Here is a 19,911-nt window from a genome sequence, read left to right as displayed (position 1 = left end):
CGATACGTTCGGAGGCAATTGTGCTAAAAACTTGTTTTTTAACCAACAAAAGAAAGAAAGAAAGAAAAAGAACGGGTGAGTTTAGAATTGATTTTTGCTTATTTTTGAAAATATTTTTGTACGTCTTTTAAGGCACGAAAATAAAAATAGTCTGCAAATTGTGTTTGTTTAGTAAATATTTTGAAAATAAAAATGAAAATAAAAAACAATGAAAATAATTTTTGTGAAGGTATTAAAAGATAATTAAAAGTTATTTTTTCTTTTCTATTTTTATTTTTTAGTACTTATCAATGATATTAAAATATATTAATTAATAATTATAACAAAACACAATTTTATTTTTTTATTATATTTAAAATAATCTCTTAAAAAATAACTAAACATAATTTTATTCAAAATAATCTCATTTTTATTTTTATATTAAAAATAAAATTATTTTGAAAACGGTACTAAACCCGCTCAACATTTCACTCCACACGTGCCCAACGAATTTCATGTACGGGACCAGACCAGAACAGGCCCGAACCGTGGGACCCACAAATCCTGAAGAACCCTGCAAGAGTGAAGACTAGTAAGTCTGCAACCCTCCTTACTTCTCTCTTTTCATAACCATGTATATCTCTCACCATCCCAATCCTCGCTGCTACGGCAAGCCCACCTTCATCTCTCCAATCCACAACTCTGCAATTCGACTCAATTCCTCTTCTCCCTGCAATGCCTCTTCCTCCCCCGTCATTACCAGCTTCACCTTCACATCTCTCCAATCCACAACTCTGCAATTCGACTCAATTCCTCTTCTCCCTCCAGTGCCTCTTCCTCCCCCGTCATTACCAGCTTCACCTTCTGCTCCGCCGCTTCCAGATTCTTCTCCGGCAATCACCGAATCCCAAACCCTAATTTTCATCGCTTCCTCCGCCCACCATCTTCTCTTGCGATCAGAGCCAAGGCAACGGATTTTTACTCCACTCTCAAGGTCGCGAAGAACGCCACATTGCAGGAGATTAAGAGCTCCTATCGGAAGCTCGCACGTCAGGTTCGGCTTTAATGCTTTTTGATTGTTTCACGGGAAAATCAAGGACAAGAATAAAGAAAATGTTGAAATGTTTCTTTAATCGCTGGATTCTGCCCGCGGAAAACGAAAATTGTTGATATTGTCTTTAGTTTTAAGTGGACTTTAATCCTAGATGTCATCGAGAATGTTGGAAATTTTGTTGAATAAAAGTTCCTGATTGTTATGATGAGAAATTTCATAAGCGTTTGCAAGCATTACTCAGGTCTTGTTCAAGGAATTATGTTTTTCCTAAATTTATGTGTGATGGAGTAATTATTTAGTTTTTATTTAATTAGAGATTTTTGTTGTTAGGTTAGGTTCCTATTATCAAGTTTCCTTATTTTATTTTATTTTTTTTAGTTGTTCTTTTTTTTTTTAATTTTGTTTTCCATCTCTAAATTCAATTTAGAGAAAATGATTGGTGAATGAATATTGAGATTGTTGATTTTCCTCATCTTTAGTTCTTGGCCTCTCTATAATATTCTGTTTTCTATCTCTCTCTCTCTCTAGCAGTTCTATTTCTCTATTTTTGTTCTATTCTTTTATCTAGATTCTATCTCTTCTTTCTTGGTCCCCATCACAAAGACTGCTATATGATGACTTGTAATTGTCTTAGTGCTTGTTTGGTTCATAGGTTTGAACAAAAATTCAAAATATTGCGAGAGAGAACACTGTAGCAAAAAAGTTTGAATTATGGTTCAAACCCACGAAACAAACAACACTCTGGAGTTCATTTGTGTTTGTTCAAGTTTGACTTAAAAGTTTCTGAAAGTTTGATGATTGTGTACTTGGGTGGGTCTTTTTAGTACCATCCGGATATGAGCAAGAGCCCTGGGGCAGAAGAGAAGTTCAAAGAGATAAGCGCTGCATATGAGGTAATTTTTTTTTTTCCTTATTTCTGTTTTCCCATTTATTTGGTAGGTAGGTTCCTGAATAATTTACTCACCGGTATGTTCCGACATTCCAATATCATTTATTTAGGAGATGTTTGGGTTTAACGTTGAATTGATTTCACAGCTACTTTATATAGAGATAGTGATAAATGTGCATTTGCTTAATCTTTTGTTCTTCCTTCTTCATTCATGTGGTAATCAAGTAGTTATGTAGGTGCTATCAGATGATGAGAAAAGAACTTTATATGATCGCTTTGGTGAGGCAGGTTTAGAAGGAGAATTTGCAAGCTCTGATGGTGGTTCAACAACGGTAAGATCATAACTGTACTACTTTCCACTACGCCAGATAACTGACCATCTTTTCTGATCCTTTTGGCAATGAATACAATGACACACTTTTGTTTGATCTTCCCATCTTTGTCCTTTTTTTGTTTTGAAATCTATTCTTTTGCTGTCAGTGGACCTGGTATTTTCAAGTACTCTCTAATTTATGGTTATAATTCTCTAGGTGGATCCTTTCGAAGTTTTCGAGAGGTTTTTTGGAGGATCATATGGGTTTTTTGGAGGCTTGGGTGAACAGGGTGGCATCAATTTCGATTTGAGAAACAAGAGGAACCAGGGTCTTGACGTTCGGTAACTATCTTGCTCTATGGTCATGACAGTGATTCGAATGAGTTGGACTCTGGTTTGTTTTTGTTTTGATTGTTCTGTTTGTTGGATCCTGGTTTGGTGGTGGAGGTTCTCTCTTTCTCCCTGCTTCCAGTCTCCCTTTCTCTCATCATTAATAAATCTTTTCGTTTCTTTTCCAAAAAAAAAAAAAAAAGACAGTGATTCTAATGAGAATGTTCTCTTCCTTTCTTTTCCTTGAAAATTGAAACAACCTGTTTAATATTAATTTAAACAAAGTTTGTTATAACGTTTCAAGGACAAGTACACTAAATAAGGTCTGTCATCACCATATCCTTCAAATGTGTTAGTTTTTTTGTTAGTCCTATTATGTTACAAATATGCATCTCTTTCTATACTTTGTGTAGAGTCAAGGTGATGCCTGATAGGGAGTACAGTTTGCATAATTTATTATTCGTCTGTTGTAAAAATGAAGAAAAAGCAAAAAAAGAAAAAGAGCAGTTTCAGATTGTTCAAGTTGTTGCAGTAAATGATAAGCCTCTGGTTCATTTCCACTATGCAGGAAGAATAAGAACAGAAGGGTTGAGCTGTAAGTTGTGGGCAGTGACTTTCAATAATGTGTGTTAGTTATTAGTTCAGTTAATAAGTGTTTGTCCGTGAAAGTGTGCGAGTAGGTGATATTCGTGTGTTTGTTAATAAGTCAGCAAGTGCTGTTATAAGGAGTTGGTTACGGAATTGGTTGGACAGAAGAAGAATTTTCAGGTGTTGATTTTTCTTGGAGAATCCAAGAGGGAGAGAGATGGAGCTCTCGAAACACCCACCACCATTGTTAGGCTTGTGAGGTTCAATTGAGATTGCGCAGAACATTCTTTCTTAATAAAGATTCGGTTTTCATTCTATTGCCCATGTTCAAATCTGAGTTCTACCAGTAAATTGCCCCATTTCACTGCATTTTGGTATTTAATTTTTTTCAATCTTACTATCATGTGTTTTGAATGTGTGTGGAGTACTTGAATAATATATTGCAGAAAAATGACATGTTCCTGAAAGTGTAAAACAACCCTTAATGGTCATTTTAGTGACTCATTTAGTAGTGAGTGGTATATGATGGTATCATTGATCATTTATAAGTTTTTGCTAATTTTACACTTTTGATAGCATCAACATGGAAGAGTTCATAATTTTGTTTGGAAATCTTTGCGTTATGTAGTACTTGAATTCTTTTCTGTTTAATCATTTAAAGTTTCATTTTTTTAATATATGAAATTCCTATTTTCCAATCTCAGGTATGACCTGCATTTGAGCTTTGAAGAATCTGTTTTCGGAGGCCAGAGGGAAATTGAATTTTCTTGCTTCAATTCATGTGATAGTTGTGATGGAACGGGGGCTAAATCCAGTAGCTGCCTAAAACCTTGTAGTAGTTGTGGAGGAATGGGAGGAGTCATGAAAGCACAGAAGACACCTTTTGGAGTGATGTCACAGGTAATTATACATGTTTAGAACGTTAAAGTCTTCATTAAATTATTTTATATTTCTGGGAATGACATGGCCAACTTAACAGATCCAATTATGTTACTAACTGATCAGACACGTGGATACTTTTTTTTTTTTTGTGATAAGAAAAAAGAATTTATTGATAAAATCAAATATATAGAATACAAGAGAAAAGAGGATAAGGTATCCTCTTCCTAGGACACTAGAGAAACAAAAACATAGTTAAAACCAAGCATGATTCCAAATTAGAAGCCAATCACATCTTTCCAATTCAAAACAAGCAAAGTAAGAGGAAAACCCTTAAAAGGCTATGTCAGAAGATGCCCAAAGGGATGCTGTGAACTTTTCTTTCTCGTAAAGATCATTGATATCCATCTCCCTTTCTTCAAAGATCCTAGCATTCCTTTCCGACCATAAAGTCCAAATAACCGACAACACCATGCATTTTTATAGCACCCTAGCTATTTTATTTAGTGACACGCCTGACAACTCCTCCTTCAAAACCGAGCTACAGTGAGCCAGGAACACCCAGGAGACTCCAACTTCTAATATCAATTTCTCCCAGACCGATCTAGCCAATGGACAATGCAACAATAAGTGATCAATGGATTCATCGCTTGCCCTGCAGAGAACACACCAAGAAGGGGATAGAGCCACATGGGGGTTTCGCTTCTGCACCAAGTCACAAGTATTTAATTTCCCAAACACAACCAACCAAGCAAAAACTTTAATTCTATGGCGGACACTAGACTTCCAAATGAATTTGAAGGATTCAAAATTCGAAATATCAGGCCTGTTTACTAGAGCAGCAAAGAAAGACCGACACGAGAAACCCTTAGAATCACACAACCAAACTCTCTGATCAGAATTAGTAGGCTGAATAGGATGGGAGTTGATTAATTGAAGTAAAGAAGTCAAATCCTCTGTTTCTCTATCGTCAAGACCTCTTCTAAAACCAAGATTCCAATTGGGATCACCATTATTGGATAGTAAGCAAACTTGTGCTACCGAAGCATTAGGAAGATCCGAGATTCTAAAAAGACGGGGAAATAAAACTTGCAAAGATTCATTCTCACACCATCTGTCTTTCCAAAACAAGATTTTAATCCCATTCCCAACTCTCATTTTAGTGTTTGGAAGGATGAAAGGCAATATTTCAATTTTCACCTTAACTGGAACAAATTTGTAAGTAAATGCACTTGCATTTAACCCAATATCATATTAGACTGTACTAGGGAGAAAGCATAGAATTTCAACCCAATTCAATTCTATCTGGTGCTTGTAGAATAAGTTTTAAAACTTAAGTTTAATCATGAGAATCATTATCATTTTTTGGTTGATTCCTTGTCCTCTCCCTACATCTCTCTCTTTTTTTTCTCCTTTTATCAAAATATCTCTAATGGTGAGGATTGTATCTCGGATATTTGCAAGTGGCCTATCATCAATAAACCGCATGAAAAAACATTTAGCAGTGTGTAAACAGCTAAACAAATTAGCAAATGTAGTTATAGTACGGCCCAGTAGATCATGTGTCAGACAGTTTCAAAATTTATTCCTGTAATAACATTTCCTTTTTCCTTATTTGGCTTCAGTCACCCGTAATTTCCCTGTTCATTGGGACTTGGGGTGGGGGGTTTTTTTACTCTACACTTTATGGTAGAGCTGGTGTGGAAGTACCGTTAGGTAAGCAACCACATTTTTTTTTTGTTTAACCTTTGAGTTTGTTCCATTATTATCTACTGTTGAATATTGGCAGCCAAATATTAAATATGTTGCTTGCCATGACAGGATAACTTTTGTAATTATCTTACTGTTCCATGTTAACATCTTAATTGTCAGCATATTTATGATTGTGCTGATTGAATACTATTTCTGGATTGTGCTGAAGCTAATATATATGTAGCATGAATATTTCAACATCCATAGCTGCTTTATTTGTTCCAAACATTAAACTAATATGACATGAACTGATAATGGCCTCCTCATCAATTCACTAGCACGAAGTAGTTTGCGAGTAAACAAAATTGAGAAAAAAAAGGTTGCAAGCATCAACAGGAAAGACCCATAAATGTTACAGTTCTGATTATCAAGAAACATGACTCTCACTTGAGTCACCTGTCTTCTTGAGCCAGTCGAGACCATGGCTTTCACCACCAAACGGCTTTATTTGTTCAAGAATCTAGCGTGATAAAAATTTACCAGTTTTACTTATTTGTTCGGAGGTTGTTGATCAGCAATGTGTCACTTGTGGGCCTTGTTTATGCGTTTTTTAGCCTTTGACTAGTTGTGTTCAATGTTGCATAGCAGTTGATGATGATTAGGTTTCGACTTGTGCAAAGTGTGGTTGAGATGCAGCATAATCAGCGCGTATTTTCTTCGTTCTTATGTTTCTTTAGGATTTGACTGTCTTTCACATATGCTGCATAACGTTTGATGATACTTAGGTTTCTACCTGTGGAAAGTGTGGTGGAGATGGCAAGGTAATCACTGATTATTGTCAAAAATGTGGAGGCAGTGGTCAAGTGCAGTCTAAGCAGACAATGAATGTGATCATCCCTGCTGGTGTTAGTGATGGAGCCACAATGCGTATTCAGGGTGATGGTAACATTGATAATAAAAGGTGTGCGCTCAAATGAAATGTTTGTTATTACTAGATTTCTTACTGTTATTTTATTTCATATAAGGAAACCATGTATTATTGTAAATTGTATAGCTAGGACTTCGAATATTTTGGATACTTAAGTTTCCTAAATCATAGGAAATCAAATTAGAGTGGATTCCTTATCTGTTTTCTCCTAGTGTGTACATTTAGTTTAGGTTTGTATTCTTTTCTGAATCAATAAGATTTTTCATGTTTTCCACAATTAAAAAAAAAAAAAAAACAGATTTTTTAACGTTTCATTACAGAATATTTAACATTCAAGTTTGTAGCTTGTGGTTTGTTACATGTTTAAATTTCCTATTTTTGGATTTTTTGTCTTTTACTGTATTATGTATTTTCTTCACCTTTTTGTTTATATCTTTGCAGGGGCATTGTCGGTGATCTCTATATAGTGCTCCATATAGATGAAAAGCATGGAATTCAAAGGGATGGCCTCAATCTGTACTCAAAGATCAGTGTAGATTATACTGAGGCGATATTAGGGACCACTATGAAGGTAACTTTGTCTTTTTAATATTCTATTAGGAATAGGGAATCTTCTAAAACTATTTACGTCTTCCAAATTAAAACATGTACCGTTTCCTGTTTTGCTTGACAATGGTTCTTGACTCAACAGTTTAATTCAGCTTGTTTGTTCTTTAAGGACTCTTGGTTTTAAATATGCACGCTTGATTGGTGCTTACAATTTTCTTACACTACTGATGACACTTCCCGTGTATTTAATCCCGCATGTTTCGCTAACTATAATAAGAACTATTGTGCTAGATATAAACTAGTATTTTGGGGTTAGAGAAGGTATAGAATTTCGACCTCAGCATGTTCTGGGCAACAGTCGATCTTATCCATCGTTCGAGCTTGTCATCTTAACCCAAATCTAAATTGGAATTATCAAAGCATGCAACATTAGTAAATTGTGATCTTAACCTTGAAAGAAGGGTAAAAAGAAGTTGCAAATTTTATAACCATGGTTGAATATCGAGCGTTGTCAAAGCCGTAGCTTTAAGATTTTTAGCAAAATAATAACAATATCAATAACAACCTAGATGGCCATACTTTAGTATGTGATTTTCTTATATTTATCTTTTTTATGCATTTCATGAGTGATTTTTAATTTCTTAATGCTTTACGTTCTTCATAATCGTTTGGTATTTTTTTTTTTTTTTTTTTTTTTTTTTTTTTTTTTTTTTTTTGGTATTTGGGGGTAAATGACCCTTTTTTAGATTCTTTTAGTAAATGGCTGAAGTTTTATAAAATTAGAAAAAATGACCTTTTTTTATTTTTAGTTTATCACTGATTAATTATGGTTTATCATTAATTAGTTTTTGTTTATTGCTGATTAACAATGTTTTATTACTGATTGGCCACATGATTTCCTTGGTTTATCGCTTATTAACTACTGCAAAAAATGGTCATTTTTCTAAAGTATAAAAAGTTCAGCTATTTGGCTAAAATTTAAAAACTTCGGCCATTTATTGAAAAAGGTGGCCAACAAACGGCCATTCCAAATCTTCCCCCTTATTTTGGACGAAAAAATTTCACCCTTTTAAAATATGAGTTCTGAATTCATGTCTGTAATATTTCTCATTGGAAAATTGACGTTAGTATTTCTGTGACTTAAGCAATAGCGTACAAGTTTGATGGGAAACAAGTTTCAACTTCAGGTAGAAACTGTCGAGGGAATGAGAGATCTCCAAATTCCTTCAGGGACGCAGCCTGGAGAAACAGTAAAGTTGCCACGCATGGGAGTTCCAGACATCAATAAACCTTCTGTTCGAGGAGATCATCACTTTGTTGTAAATGTTTTGATCCCAAAAGAAATAAGGTCCAACCCCTTAAACTACAAAATACTTTTATTGCTTATTTCATGTTTATTATGTTTTCTAAGTTTATGCTAGCATCAAAAGGTTCAAGAACCTTTACTGATGCTCGAATTTTGATGAGTGCTTGAGAACCCTTTTTCTTTCTGCAGCAACTCAGAACGTGTACTCTTGGAGCAATTGGCTTCATTTAAGAAATTGAATTCTTCTGAAAGCAATGGTATAGTTTCAGAATTTCTTTGCACCACGGTTTTCTATTATTTCTAAACTAATTACAGGGGAATAAGATTATATGCCCATGGTTTATCAACTGGTTTAAGAATCTCATCTTTTAATATGTTATCACTGTTCCAGGGATACCTGAAGATGGCTTTGCGAAGCACAAAGTTGGAGGCAAAGAGAACTTCCGTTCAAAACCGGGAATGAAACGTGCTGCATCTTTGCGGAACTCAATAAAGGGCTTCTTGCGGTATATTCTAATGACAGTTCTTTGGCTCATCTTTTATTTCCATTACGTATCTGCCCAGGCCTTAAAGTAAGGTAGAAAATTGAATTTTTATAGCTGAAGTAAAAATCAAAATCAAAATCAAAGATGATGATATTTTGGAAATGAGAAATCAGAATTACAAATGACATTTGGAATCTGAGAAACCAATTAAGAGTCATTTATTATGCATAAAATTCTGCCTGGCCTTTCAAAGCGGGATGAACGCAGATGTGAATTAATCTGCCTTGCCTTTATTAATCGAATGAAAGTACACTTAAATAGACTAGGGTTTGACCACCGAGTCTATTATCTTCTCCTAGGTTCTCAGTAGAATGATTTCTACCAACTAATCTACTTTATTTGAGTTTAAACTACAAACTGATAACTCCTAATCTATATAATCGGAAAATAACAAACTAATTAAAAATCTATTTGACTTATTCAAACTCTCTCAAAAGATCTTATCTGCTAACACCGGACTTATGCCAAATTCAACTATAAGGACAAGCGCGGAATGATTCTATTTGAGAAAGTTGTAATTCCATGTAACCATCACGAGATCTAAAAGGGAGCTTTGCCCCTTCCTCCATCTGGGGGAAAAAAAGGGACAAAAAAAAAAAAAATCTACACTGGGTTTTTATGCGTGTACTCTGCATTTTTTTTTTTTTTTATATGAAATGAGAATCTGTTGTTGAAAATTAACCAGAAAAATGAGGATACAACGGAGAACCAGAAGTCCAACAACAAATAAACAAGGACAAAACTCAGCAAAACCTAAAAATGGGACACCTACAAGTACAAACAAACCCCTCTACTCAATGCAAAATGATGTCCCAACCTCTAAGCAAATCTGAAAAAGACACCCCATTATTGTTTTTTATTTGAGACATCCACACGCAGTAATTGATTTTGTCCAAAACTACACTACAACATAATACATGTGTACTCTGCATTATCACATAATCAAGTAGCGTGCATGAATGTATTTTTGAAAAAAAAAAAAAAAACTGTGAGCATTCTTACTTATAAGGTTTGAAGCTTTGGATACTTAATTAAGCATTTTGGGTCACCATTTATTGGCATAATGTTAAACTCTTTAACTTTTTGTTAAATGATTTGTTAATATTTTACGCTAGTTTTGATAGAAGTTATTTTTTCATATAAGAAATGTGGATGATACCTCATCCAGTTATATCAGTAGACTAGCACGGAAAGCATTGCTTCATTAAGTACTTGGGATATTTTATTTTTAGATTATGACTTAACCTACTTTGTTAAATGATTAATTAAATTTTAAAAGATGGCCTGATTTTTCATAAGAGAAAAATGGATGAGACCTCATCCAGTTATTTGAATAGTGTAGCATGGGAAACGTATTGCTTCTGCAAGCACTTGGAATATTTTGTTTTTATTTTTTTTTCCCCTTTCACATAAGATATGTTTCAAAAAATTTTCATTGTTACTTTTAAATAATAAGTAATGCTGGCATGTTATTTACGGAGAATAGGTTTCTATTTTTCATCAATGGGATCGAGAAGATAATATTATTGATAGAATCCGTGCTTTGTGATTTTTTTTTTTTTGAAAGCGTCATTGTTTTATAGTTCGCACTCTATATTGCGTTAGTTAATTTTGCCAAAAACTATGTGTGTGTGTGTGTGTGTGTGTGTGTATTGTATTGTTAAAAGATCTGTGGCACATTGCTTTAATAATTAATCTATATGCTTACTGTCAATGGAAGTACTAAAATTATAAGCTCCATTTAAGATAAGGGTTTTATTTTATTTTAAATTTTTTTTATAAGAAACTGAAAAATCATTAATCAAGAAAATAAAATAAATGATGGTGGAAATCTGTTATATCTGGACGAGACCCCTTATGTTTTGGCATAATATTGCTGTGACAATTTCAAGTCTCGATTTATGAAAGAAGAAAAGGTCATCCTTATCCTGGGAAGACACTATCTAGCATTATGGTTGATCTAGAGATGAGTTTTTTTACCACTTACCATCAACTTTTTTGCTAACGTACTTTAACCATGCATAAGTATGTAGTGACGGCATATCTGAAATTAAGCATTTTACATTGGTGTTTTAAAGTAAATGATCGTTGTTAAGCCCTCTTTTAGTAAATGACCCAAGTTTTGTTTAGGACTGTTTGTGGTTTACCGCTGATTAACTTGGTGGATTATCACTGATAGACCAATTATCATTCAGTAATTAACTAATATTAACCAATAATTTACCGATCTATCATTAAACCATTTAGTAAATCAGTGAAAAACTGGTAGTATTAGCTCTCTAGGCATTAACATTTGTACTGGCATTAAGCTTACCTTGAGAGAAGCCTTTTAACTATTTGCTGTTTCACAGGCGCCGGAAGTCTAGTGAAGGGTTTGCAGCAGCTAGTGTGGACACATCAGCATTACTGTGGAGATCAAGCTTGTCAGGTTCCCCATTCATGGTTTCTGTATTTATAGCTTTCGTTATAACTTGTATTTGTATCTTGGTGGGAAAGACTTGTTACCCCAAATTAAAACAAAGAAATGATTCTCATTCTCATAGAACATAAAGGAATAACAATGATATTTATAGTATTTTTAAGATAATTAGGTCCTGAAGGCGATATATTGACTCGTGTGCACCCAATTCCCAAGTACCAAACGGTTTTTCCCAGATTCTTACCTGTAATATAGTCGATGATATGTTGCAAGGTTTTGTTTTTGGAAGCTCAATTCATTTGTAATCATATAATAACAGTCTTGCATAGTGTTTGACATGGATTGTACAATTTTCATCTGCTTTGATTTTTTTTAAAGTACTGTTCCTCTGTGTGTGTGTGTGTGTGTGTGTACCAAAGATGAAAACTAAAGGAGACTAGAAAAAGGGAAAATAATGGACAGATAAAGAGATTTGCTGCTTTTCACCATCTGATGTTAAGATCAGTCTAAAAGCTTATAATATCATAATTCGTAATGGCTATTACTCCCATGTAAAAATAAGTACCTTGTCATCTCCATATTTAACCAAAAAACCTAGGGCCCTTTTATAAGGATCCCTGGGTGAATTAGAGGACAATCACATTTATAGAGAATTGGTATTTGGATATACTACCACTGCTGTAAATTTAAATGAAATTTACATATAAAAGCGGTTGGTTGAGTAACTATACTCCAAAAGCGAAACCCAGCCCAATTTGCACTGTTTTTCATAATCCACTCCCTTTACCTTTGGAGCACTCTTAACACGTGCAGAAAATGCTCTTAGGTGTGACAACTAGCTTCAGTTGTCCCATTTTCTTTCTAAACAAATTAGCACAAAAGCTATATTTATCTTTTCCGTTTGTAACAGAAAGAGAATGTTTTAGGCAAATTTATTTTATGTAGAGAAGTTGATTTCATTAATGCCATAACAAACAAGCAAACAGAGGATTATGGAGAATTCGATTCGAGGTTATCCTTGCCCCTATATGCAATATTCCACAACTCAGGTTGTCAATGAATTGTATTAGATTTTCCAATAACTTGTTTCATTTTTTTTCCCACCCTTCCTTACTAGCAGCAGTACAATGCTATCTTCATATTCAAGGTATACATACGTGTCTCTGTTATTATTATTATTTTTTTAATAAAAATTATGTATCAGGATTTCTCTAGTTTTTTTTTTTTTGTTTTTTGTTTTTTTTTGGAAATTGTTTGTGGAAGTGCATCAAACTGTTGCTCTGGAAAGTGAGAAACGAGAAAAACTTATGCATACAATATTTGCACGTTATTATCAACGACTAGCCGGAAAAAGCTTTAATCCTGGCAAATAGAATTGGAACTTGGTTGAGCATTCAACAAATAAATGAGATCATTTACATGAACACGAAAGCAACGCAATTAAGATCACGTAGAAGATAGAGACGTTATGTATATGAAAACACAATTTGGACTCTTGACTCTTCGCATTTTAACAGAAATCTATAATTCAGTAATCTGAGTGCTTTTTTTACTTATAATTTGCCTATTAATTTATAGCATTTGTGGAAATTCTTAAATGAGGAATATGCAAGAATTTGCAGTGGCCTTTTTCCTTGAGAAAAAACTCTTCTGGGATTTGATTGAATTTCAAGCTTATTAGTCCAAAAAATTGATGATTTATCCATCCTGCACCATTAACTGTTTACCCTGCAGCTTGATGTGTAAATTTACGGGGAATCATGTTGTGGCCAAGATTAACATGTTCAAAACTAGTCCCTGTTGTTTTATCAAAAAAAAAAAAAAAAACCTTGTCCCTGTTGCATAATCTTGCATTAATTTATTTTCAAAAAATAAATCTTGCACTAATAAGTGCTTTTTTATGTGTCTATAACTAAAATTTCACATAATACAAATAGATTGAAATTCTTTTATATGGAAACTGGGATCTGTTTTTATTAACCGGATAACATAAGGCGTAAAAATTGTTTATGCTAATGCTATCCTGAAAGTTTCCTACTCACCTATCATTTGATATGCACAAGGCAAATTAATCCCTTTTAACCCCACAAGAACAGCACACAAATTAGAGGAAACAATGTTTCTATAAATAGAATGAAGGACCACTAAGAGAGCATTCATTACATGATGCTTAGCCATTCTATCAATTTATTAGGGCAGTTCCACCTAAAAAGTTCCTTCTTTCATCATATTCTATAGAAAGCAAAAACCTCAGGAGTATTATCCCATGCGTGTAAGATTCAGTAAAGCCATTGGTGGGCCCAATATAACCAAAGAGAAGGAACATATAAGAAATGACGCATAAATATTTTTTTTAGTTTCAATAAGAGCATCTCTCAAGAACTCTTTAAATTTTAGTTAAATGGCTATAAAGTTATTTTAACTAACAATTTTGTAGTGAAACACTCTAATCATACTCTCTATGTTAGCTAAATATAGATTATTTTAATATCTATTAAATTAACAAAAAAATCTTTACGTTTATTACGGTTGAAAGAATAAAATAATATAAAAATTAAATTGTTAGCCTCTCCATAAATTTAGCTAGTGTGAAAGGCGTTCTTCAAAATGGCTAACAATTTAGCTAATGGTTATAGTGTTGAAAAGTAAAAAAAAAAAAAAAAAAGGCTAAATCATTAGCAATTTTAACTGAAAACATGAAATGTCTAACATGGTTGGAGTTCCTCACACATATAGTATCCCTTCAGAAAAAAAACAACAACAATTACACACTAAGGACATGTTTGGTAGCTTGTATTGTATTGTATTGTATTGTATACGGTGTATTGCATTGTGTTGTATTGTCATAAGACAATACATTATTTGGTATCATGACGTATTGTATAACGGGTCAAAATGTAAAATCTTGACAATTTTGGAGTTAAAATGTAAAATTTAACAAATTTTAGGGTCAAAAATAATTTTTCAAAAGTTTTAGGGTCCAAATGAAATTTTATAAAAATTTTAGGCTCAAAGTGTAATTTTATAAAAGTTTTAGGATTGAAACATAATTTTGTAAAAGTTTTAGGGTCAAAATGTATTTTTTAATAAATATTAAATTTGCATTGTTCTTCGTAAATTTTTCAATGACCCCATGTCGGTCGACCTCGACTTCTAGTTGTGCCTAATCCCGACATAAATTATTGATCTATTATAAAATAATAAAATAAAATACGTCAAAAATGAACCGTATTATTAAATATAGACCGTATTAATTTATTATCCGTATAAATTTATATAATACGACGATTATACTAAATATTATATTATTATATTATTATTTAAGACGGTACTCTAATAACAAATATGCCCTAAAAGATTTCGTGTCTTTGTCCAAAGATAACTATGGAAGGTTTTAAAAAGGCACGAAGAGATTTTGTCCCATTTATCTGTCTTCTTAATTTGTCCTCGCTTTTCAAGTATATCACGTTATGTATTTTCCAAAATCGTTTCACTCGTCTCTATGACACAATGTGTTTACAAAGATTTTTTATTTTTTATTTTTTAAATATGACGGGCATCTTTTTATTAGTGACCAGGGTGATATGTAATAACAAAAATCAAGTTACAAGTTCAACTCCAGTTATAACTCAAATTTAACCCAAAAATTATGGGCTTGTTCTTTTAGAGTTTAACTTGAGTATAATTCTTGAGTTGAATTTGAGTTATAACTTGAGTTGAACTTGTAACTTGAATTTGTGTTTAGTTGTGTACATTTGAGTTATGGTTTGAGATGAGAATCTTTTTGAGTTTGTGTTTGAGTAAGTCAAAACTTGAATTTATATTTAGATAGTATTTTAATAAAAACTCAATGTTGATGAAAAATTTTAATATGGTATATGGGTCGGGTTTTATTCGTTTTTTCGTTGTCAACACATAGAAAAAAAAATCATCTCAATCAGAATTAAAATGAAAAAGTTATAGCATTTTTAAGAATAGAAAAAATATTGTTCATTAATTTGAGTTTGAGTTTCTGAACTCGAGTTGAAAGGGAAACTTGAACTCGAGTTTTAGTCCTAAACTCGAGTTTAAACTTAAAAGAATATGAACTCGAATAAAGTTGTAACTCAAGTTGCATTTTTTTGAGTTTTTCACTCAAAAAAACAAACCCTTTAGTTTTTTTCCGTGAAGTACAACTGTACAAGTCTAAAATTTAGGGTTGTTCTTTTGAAGTATAACTTGAGTGTAGTTTTTAAGTTGAATTTGAGTTATAACTTGAGTTGAAGTTAGAACTTGAATAAAGTTGAGTAAAATTAAATAAAGTTAAAACTTAAAAGAACGTGAACTTGAATAAAGTTGAAACTTGAGTTGTCTTTTTTTGAGTTTTTTGGACAAAAGAACATGCCATTTTGTTCACGTTGAAAGAAGAGGGACATGAGGATTTTATTATTAATAATTCTTTTTTTTATTATTTTTTTTTAATAACAGGTAGCTTGGTCTTTTTGCTGTGAAGGTATGAGTTCAAAATGCTAATCTTTGCACTGTGCTCACGTAGAGACAATGAGGACACGAGAATTTTATTCCAAATATATGTGTGTATATATGAGTGTGTGCTCTATCTCTTTATTTTTATTTTTATTTATTTATTTATTTTTTATTTTTTGTTTTTGCTCCTGTTAGATCACTACAAAATGAGGTTTTTGCTACGTTATCTTTGGTCCAGCAAACATCGGTGTGTAATTGAGTTGGTCCCCATAGACCCATTACATCATAATAACTGTCATGTGCAATATCAAAAAGGTTGCATGCGGTTATATCATGTAAATCTTGACGAATCCAGAAAGTTTAAAGGGAGGAAATGAAAAAACTTCAATGACAAAAATTAATGTTGGCTTCCCACGGGCATTATAAATGAAAAAGTGGGAATGGAAAAGTAAAAAATAATGCTGAAACCGGCTTATTGTACTCATGACTGCTAAAAAGGTTAGTCATATATGGCACGCTCTCAAACAATCTATAATTCTCTCAAAGAGGCAGTTTATAGTATTCAAATCCACGCATCATATAAGATATCATTGGTTCAAAGTGCTGAAGAGGAGGCTTATGTATCTTTTTCCCTGTTCAAATGAGAGGCTTATAAATTGTGCTACTGTTATTTTGGATTTTCATGATATTATATGTAATAGAAAAATATAAGAATAACATATTTGACATGATTTCTGCTCGAATGCATAATACTACATTAAATTTTATTTACTATGCGTCATAATTATTAAACACTAGAAAAAGGGGTCCGCGTCTCTCCCTCTTATCTCCCTCTCTCTCGAAACCTTGTGTCTTATTCTTGTGGAGGCTCCGTCTCCATTGGGCCGGAGAACCACAAGCTAGCCAGGCTTCTTGGAGGTCTCACGGCGGTCTCCCTGATGATGACGGATCTATCAAGCGTTGGTCATGGTGTTTTGTCTACTTGGATGGGAAGTGAGGTCGTCATTTGCAGGGCTATTTGTCCGTTGGTGTCACTTCTTTAGAGGCTTAGCCCCAATGTTGATGGCGATGTTGTGGGGGGTTTTGAATTTGTTAGCTTTGGAAACAATTTCGGATGTAGAAGCGTGTATCTAGCAGATCGTGTATAACAAAATTTTTTATAAAATTCTTGAGATACTCTATAGAATATATTAATTTATACATGAATAAATTAATCTAATCAATTTATTAATTTACCTAGCGAACGATTAGGTCAATAACTTGAGTTTTTTGACCACGAACAATTCTCGCTCTAAACTTGTTTGGAATACCTACATTTTCTTCGTTAATTCCTTGAATCTACGAAGATGTGTGTGTGGGCACACCTGAAACAAAATATGATTAGCACTCAAAACACTCAAGTCTTCCACGAACACCAACACATGCATGGCGTGGAACTAGGATGAAGAACTTTTCTTCTCTTTTCTCACTCTATAAAACCGGCCACTATAGCTAGGGAGAGCAAAAATTGTGTTCTCTAATTTTCTGCGATCTTTTAATTATTTAGTAGCTATTAGACTCGTAGAGGAAATCTAATCTTTATCTCCAAGATAAAGCTTGATAATTGTCTCTCACTTTTAATTTATTTTTAGAACAAAATCCTTTTCTCTCTCTACCTCAATGGGCCGGCCACCAAATGAACCTTATCCCCTGTGGTTGGCATTTTCAACAATTATGGGAAGGAGAAAAAATCTTTTTTTTATCACGCAGTCTAATTTTGACTCAAACTCAAATTCTAATTAAAGTCAAACTTTAATTAATTTAAATTCTAACAGGATAACTTATCAAATAAGTCAATTAGATAACTTAGAGAGCAAGCAATAGAAACCCAAAGGGATTCATACAGTGCCGGGCATTTACACATGAGGACCCCTCCACATGTGTGTTCTAAAATTCAAATTAAATAGTCACATTATTTAATGTCTAATTAATTCTCAATTAATTGTTCTTGAATATTTTATTTAGAAGTTCGTAATTCTAAAATTTTCATTTTGACCTTAGTGTCTTGTAGAATTACAAGAACGACGCAGAGACTCATGGACCTATAATTCGAGCTCCAATACAATTAATAATTAATTAAGCTCTTTTATTAATTAATTCTATTAATTTCAAAGTCACTCAGCTATAAACTTGGAATTGCACTCTCATAATTACAGATATAATTTACTTCCAAACTATGAAGTGTCCATTTCATATAGTGATTACATATAGATCAATCCTTTGTAAATAATTCATAATTAGAGCTAGGTGAAATCTGTTAACCTCTCTAATTGCATCTTTATCCTTAGTACTATTGATTCTCTAATGGATAGTGATTCAAAAAACAAATTCATAAATCAGAGCACCTACTAATCGAAGCATTGAATCAACCCTCAAGAGAATTATTCATCTACTTCTTTCTCAAGAAGAAATGGATTCCATCTTGTATATTAACATTCTCGGCTATGTACTTCATCATTTTTCTAGGATACAAGGAATAGGATTCAACAGCTCTGAATCCGTACCGAGTAAATCAAAAGACATAAATCCATAAATAAGAGCCTGCTAATAACTTAGAATTAAGATCATTCTATATATGACCATTGGTAGACTCAATTTAAATTTCTATACTTAACGAAAATTATTAGAATTTCAAATTGTGTTTGTGTCTCGGTTCCACATAATCTCATTATGCGTAATACACTCATCCAATATCTCTTCATATTAACAATGTGGACAACACCATTCCTTTCTTAACAGGAATTACATGTATTAGTAATGTTGTAATTAAAGATTCTGAAACTTCAATTAAATTCATTACGAACACGCTTTGATTACCATCTTTAAATATTATCCTCTCATACATAACTCTTATATACAATATTTAAGGTTACATAAATAATCGCGTAATTCTCAACGATATGCATAAAATATTCAATAATATCACATAAAATAATGAATAAACTCTTTTATTAAATAAATAATAAATATCATATTACATCTTATGCTTTTAGGACACAATTCCCAACAGTAACCTCACTGGGAGTCTCCACGATGATGATGGTGGCGTGGTTGTGCGACAACATGGCTGAGTCCATATTTGTGGTTCTCGTGAGTCTGTGGTGTCGGGGTTTTGTCGATGTGGTGCACTGCCAAATTTGTAAAGGGCTCGCTTGGCTTGTGGTTGTATTGGCAGTGCATGCACCTGAATTGTCTTTGCTCCTTCACTGTCATTTTGGCCCCCTATTATCTTGGAGACATTATGAAGTGGGTAGCCCAGAATGCTAATATACAAGATGAAATCCATTCCTTCTTAAATAAAAAAGTAGATGACTTATTAAAGTCGATTAGGACTAAAAAATCACCTCATAAAGAAGTAATGGACCATAATGTCACCTTTTTAGGTTATTATGCTGTTACTTTTTGGACGAAATCTAACAGAAATGACTACTTTACACCATTTTAAATAGTTTAGGGTTCATTTCGTTAAAAAAAAAAATTTGAGGACCAAACTGTCAATTTTAAAGAGTTTGAGAATCATTCGTGTAATTTACCATAATAATAATAATAATAATAATAATAATACCAAATAAAAGGTACTACCTCTGATTCCTGTGCAACTTATAATTCATGTCTACTTTCCAACATAATGTAATTGTTAGATTGTTGGTAACCGAATCGAATTCGGATGTGGAAGCGTGACGGGAGGGCTGATAAAGTATAACAAAAATTTTTATAAAACTTTTGAGATACTCTATAAATTATATTAATTTATGCACGAATAAATTAATCACATTAATTTATATATCAAGAACTCAATTAGAAAAAATACCCGGGGGCGTTAACCTCTCTAATTATATCTTCATCCTTGAGTACCATTGATTCTCTAATGGATAGTGATTCATAAAACACATTCATGAACTAGAGCGCTCTTACTAATCCAAGTACCGAATCAACA

General features: G+C 33.0%; 1 protein-coding gene across 1 annotated transcript; it reads left to right on the top strand.

Annotated features, from left to right (window-relative positions):
- Positions 1-615: 615 nt before the first annotated feature.
- LOC21402255 (chaperone protein DnaJ) lies at positions 616-11,755 on the top strand (the record flags this gene model as incomplete). Its single annotated transcript, XM_024162581.1, is given in 13 exon segments — positions 616-662; positions 755-830; positions 833-1,033; positions 1,858-1,926; positions 2,159-2,254; positions 2,453-2,577; positions 3,858-4,053; positions 6,510-6,685; positions 7,094-7,223; positions 8,389-8,549; positions 8,697-8,764; positions 8,899-9,013; positions 11,404-11,755. Coding segments are annotated over 13 exon segments (1,659 nt in total), but the record flags the coding sequence as incomplete, so codon positions are not given.
- Between the last annotated feature and the right edge of the window lie 8,156 nt (positions 11,756-19,911).

This window comes from Morus notabilis, unplaced genomic scaffold, assembly GCF_000414095.1.
Source record: "Morus notabilis unplaced genomic scaffold, ASM41409v2 Scaffold274, whole genome shotgun sequence".
Taxonomy (NCBI): domain Eukaryota; kingdom Viridiplantae; phylum Streptophyta; class Magnoliopsida; order Rosales; family Moraceae; genus Morus; species Morus notabilis.
Note: the sequence above shows the minus strand (reverse complement) of the source record. Positions and strands in the feature narration are given on the sequence as shown.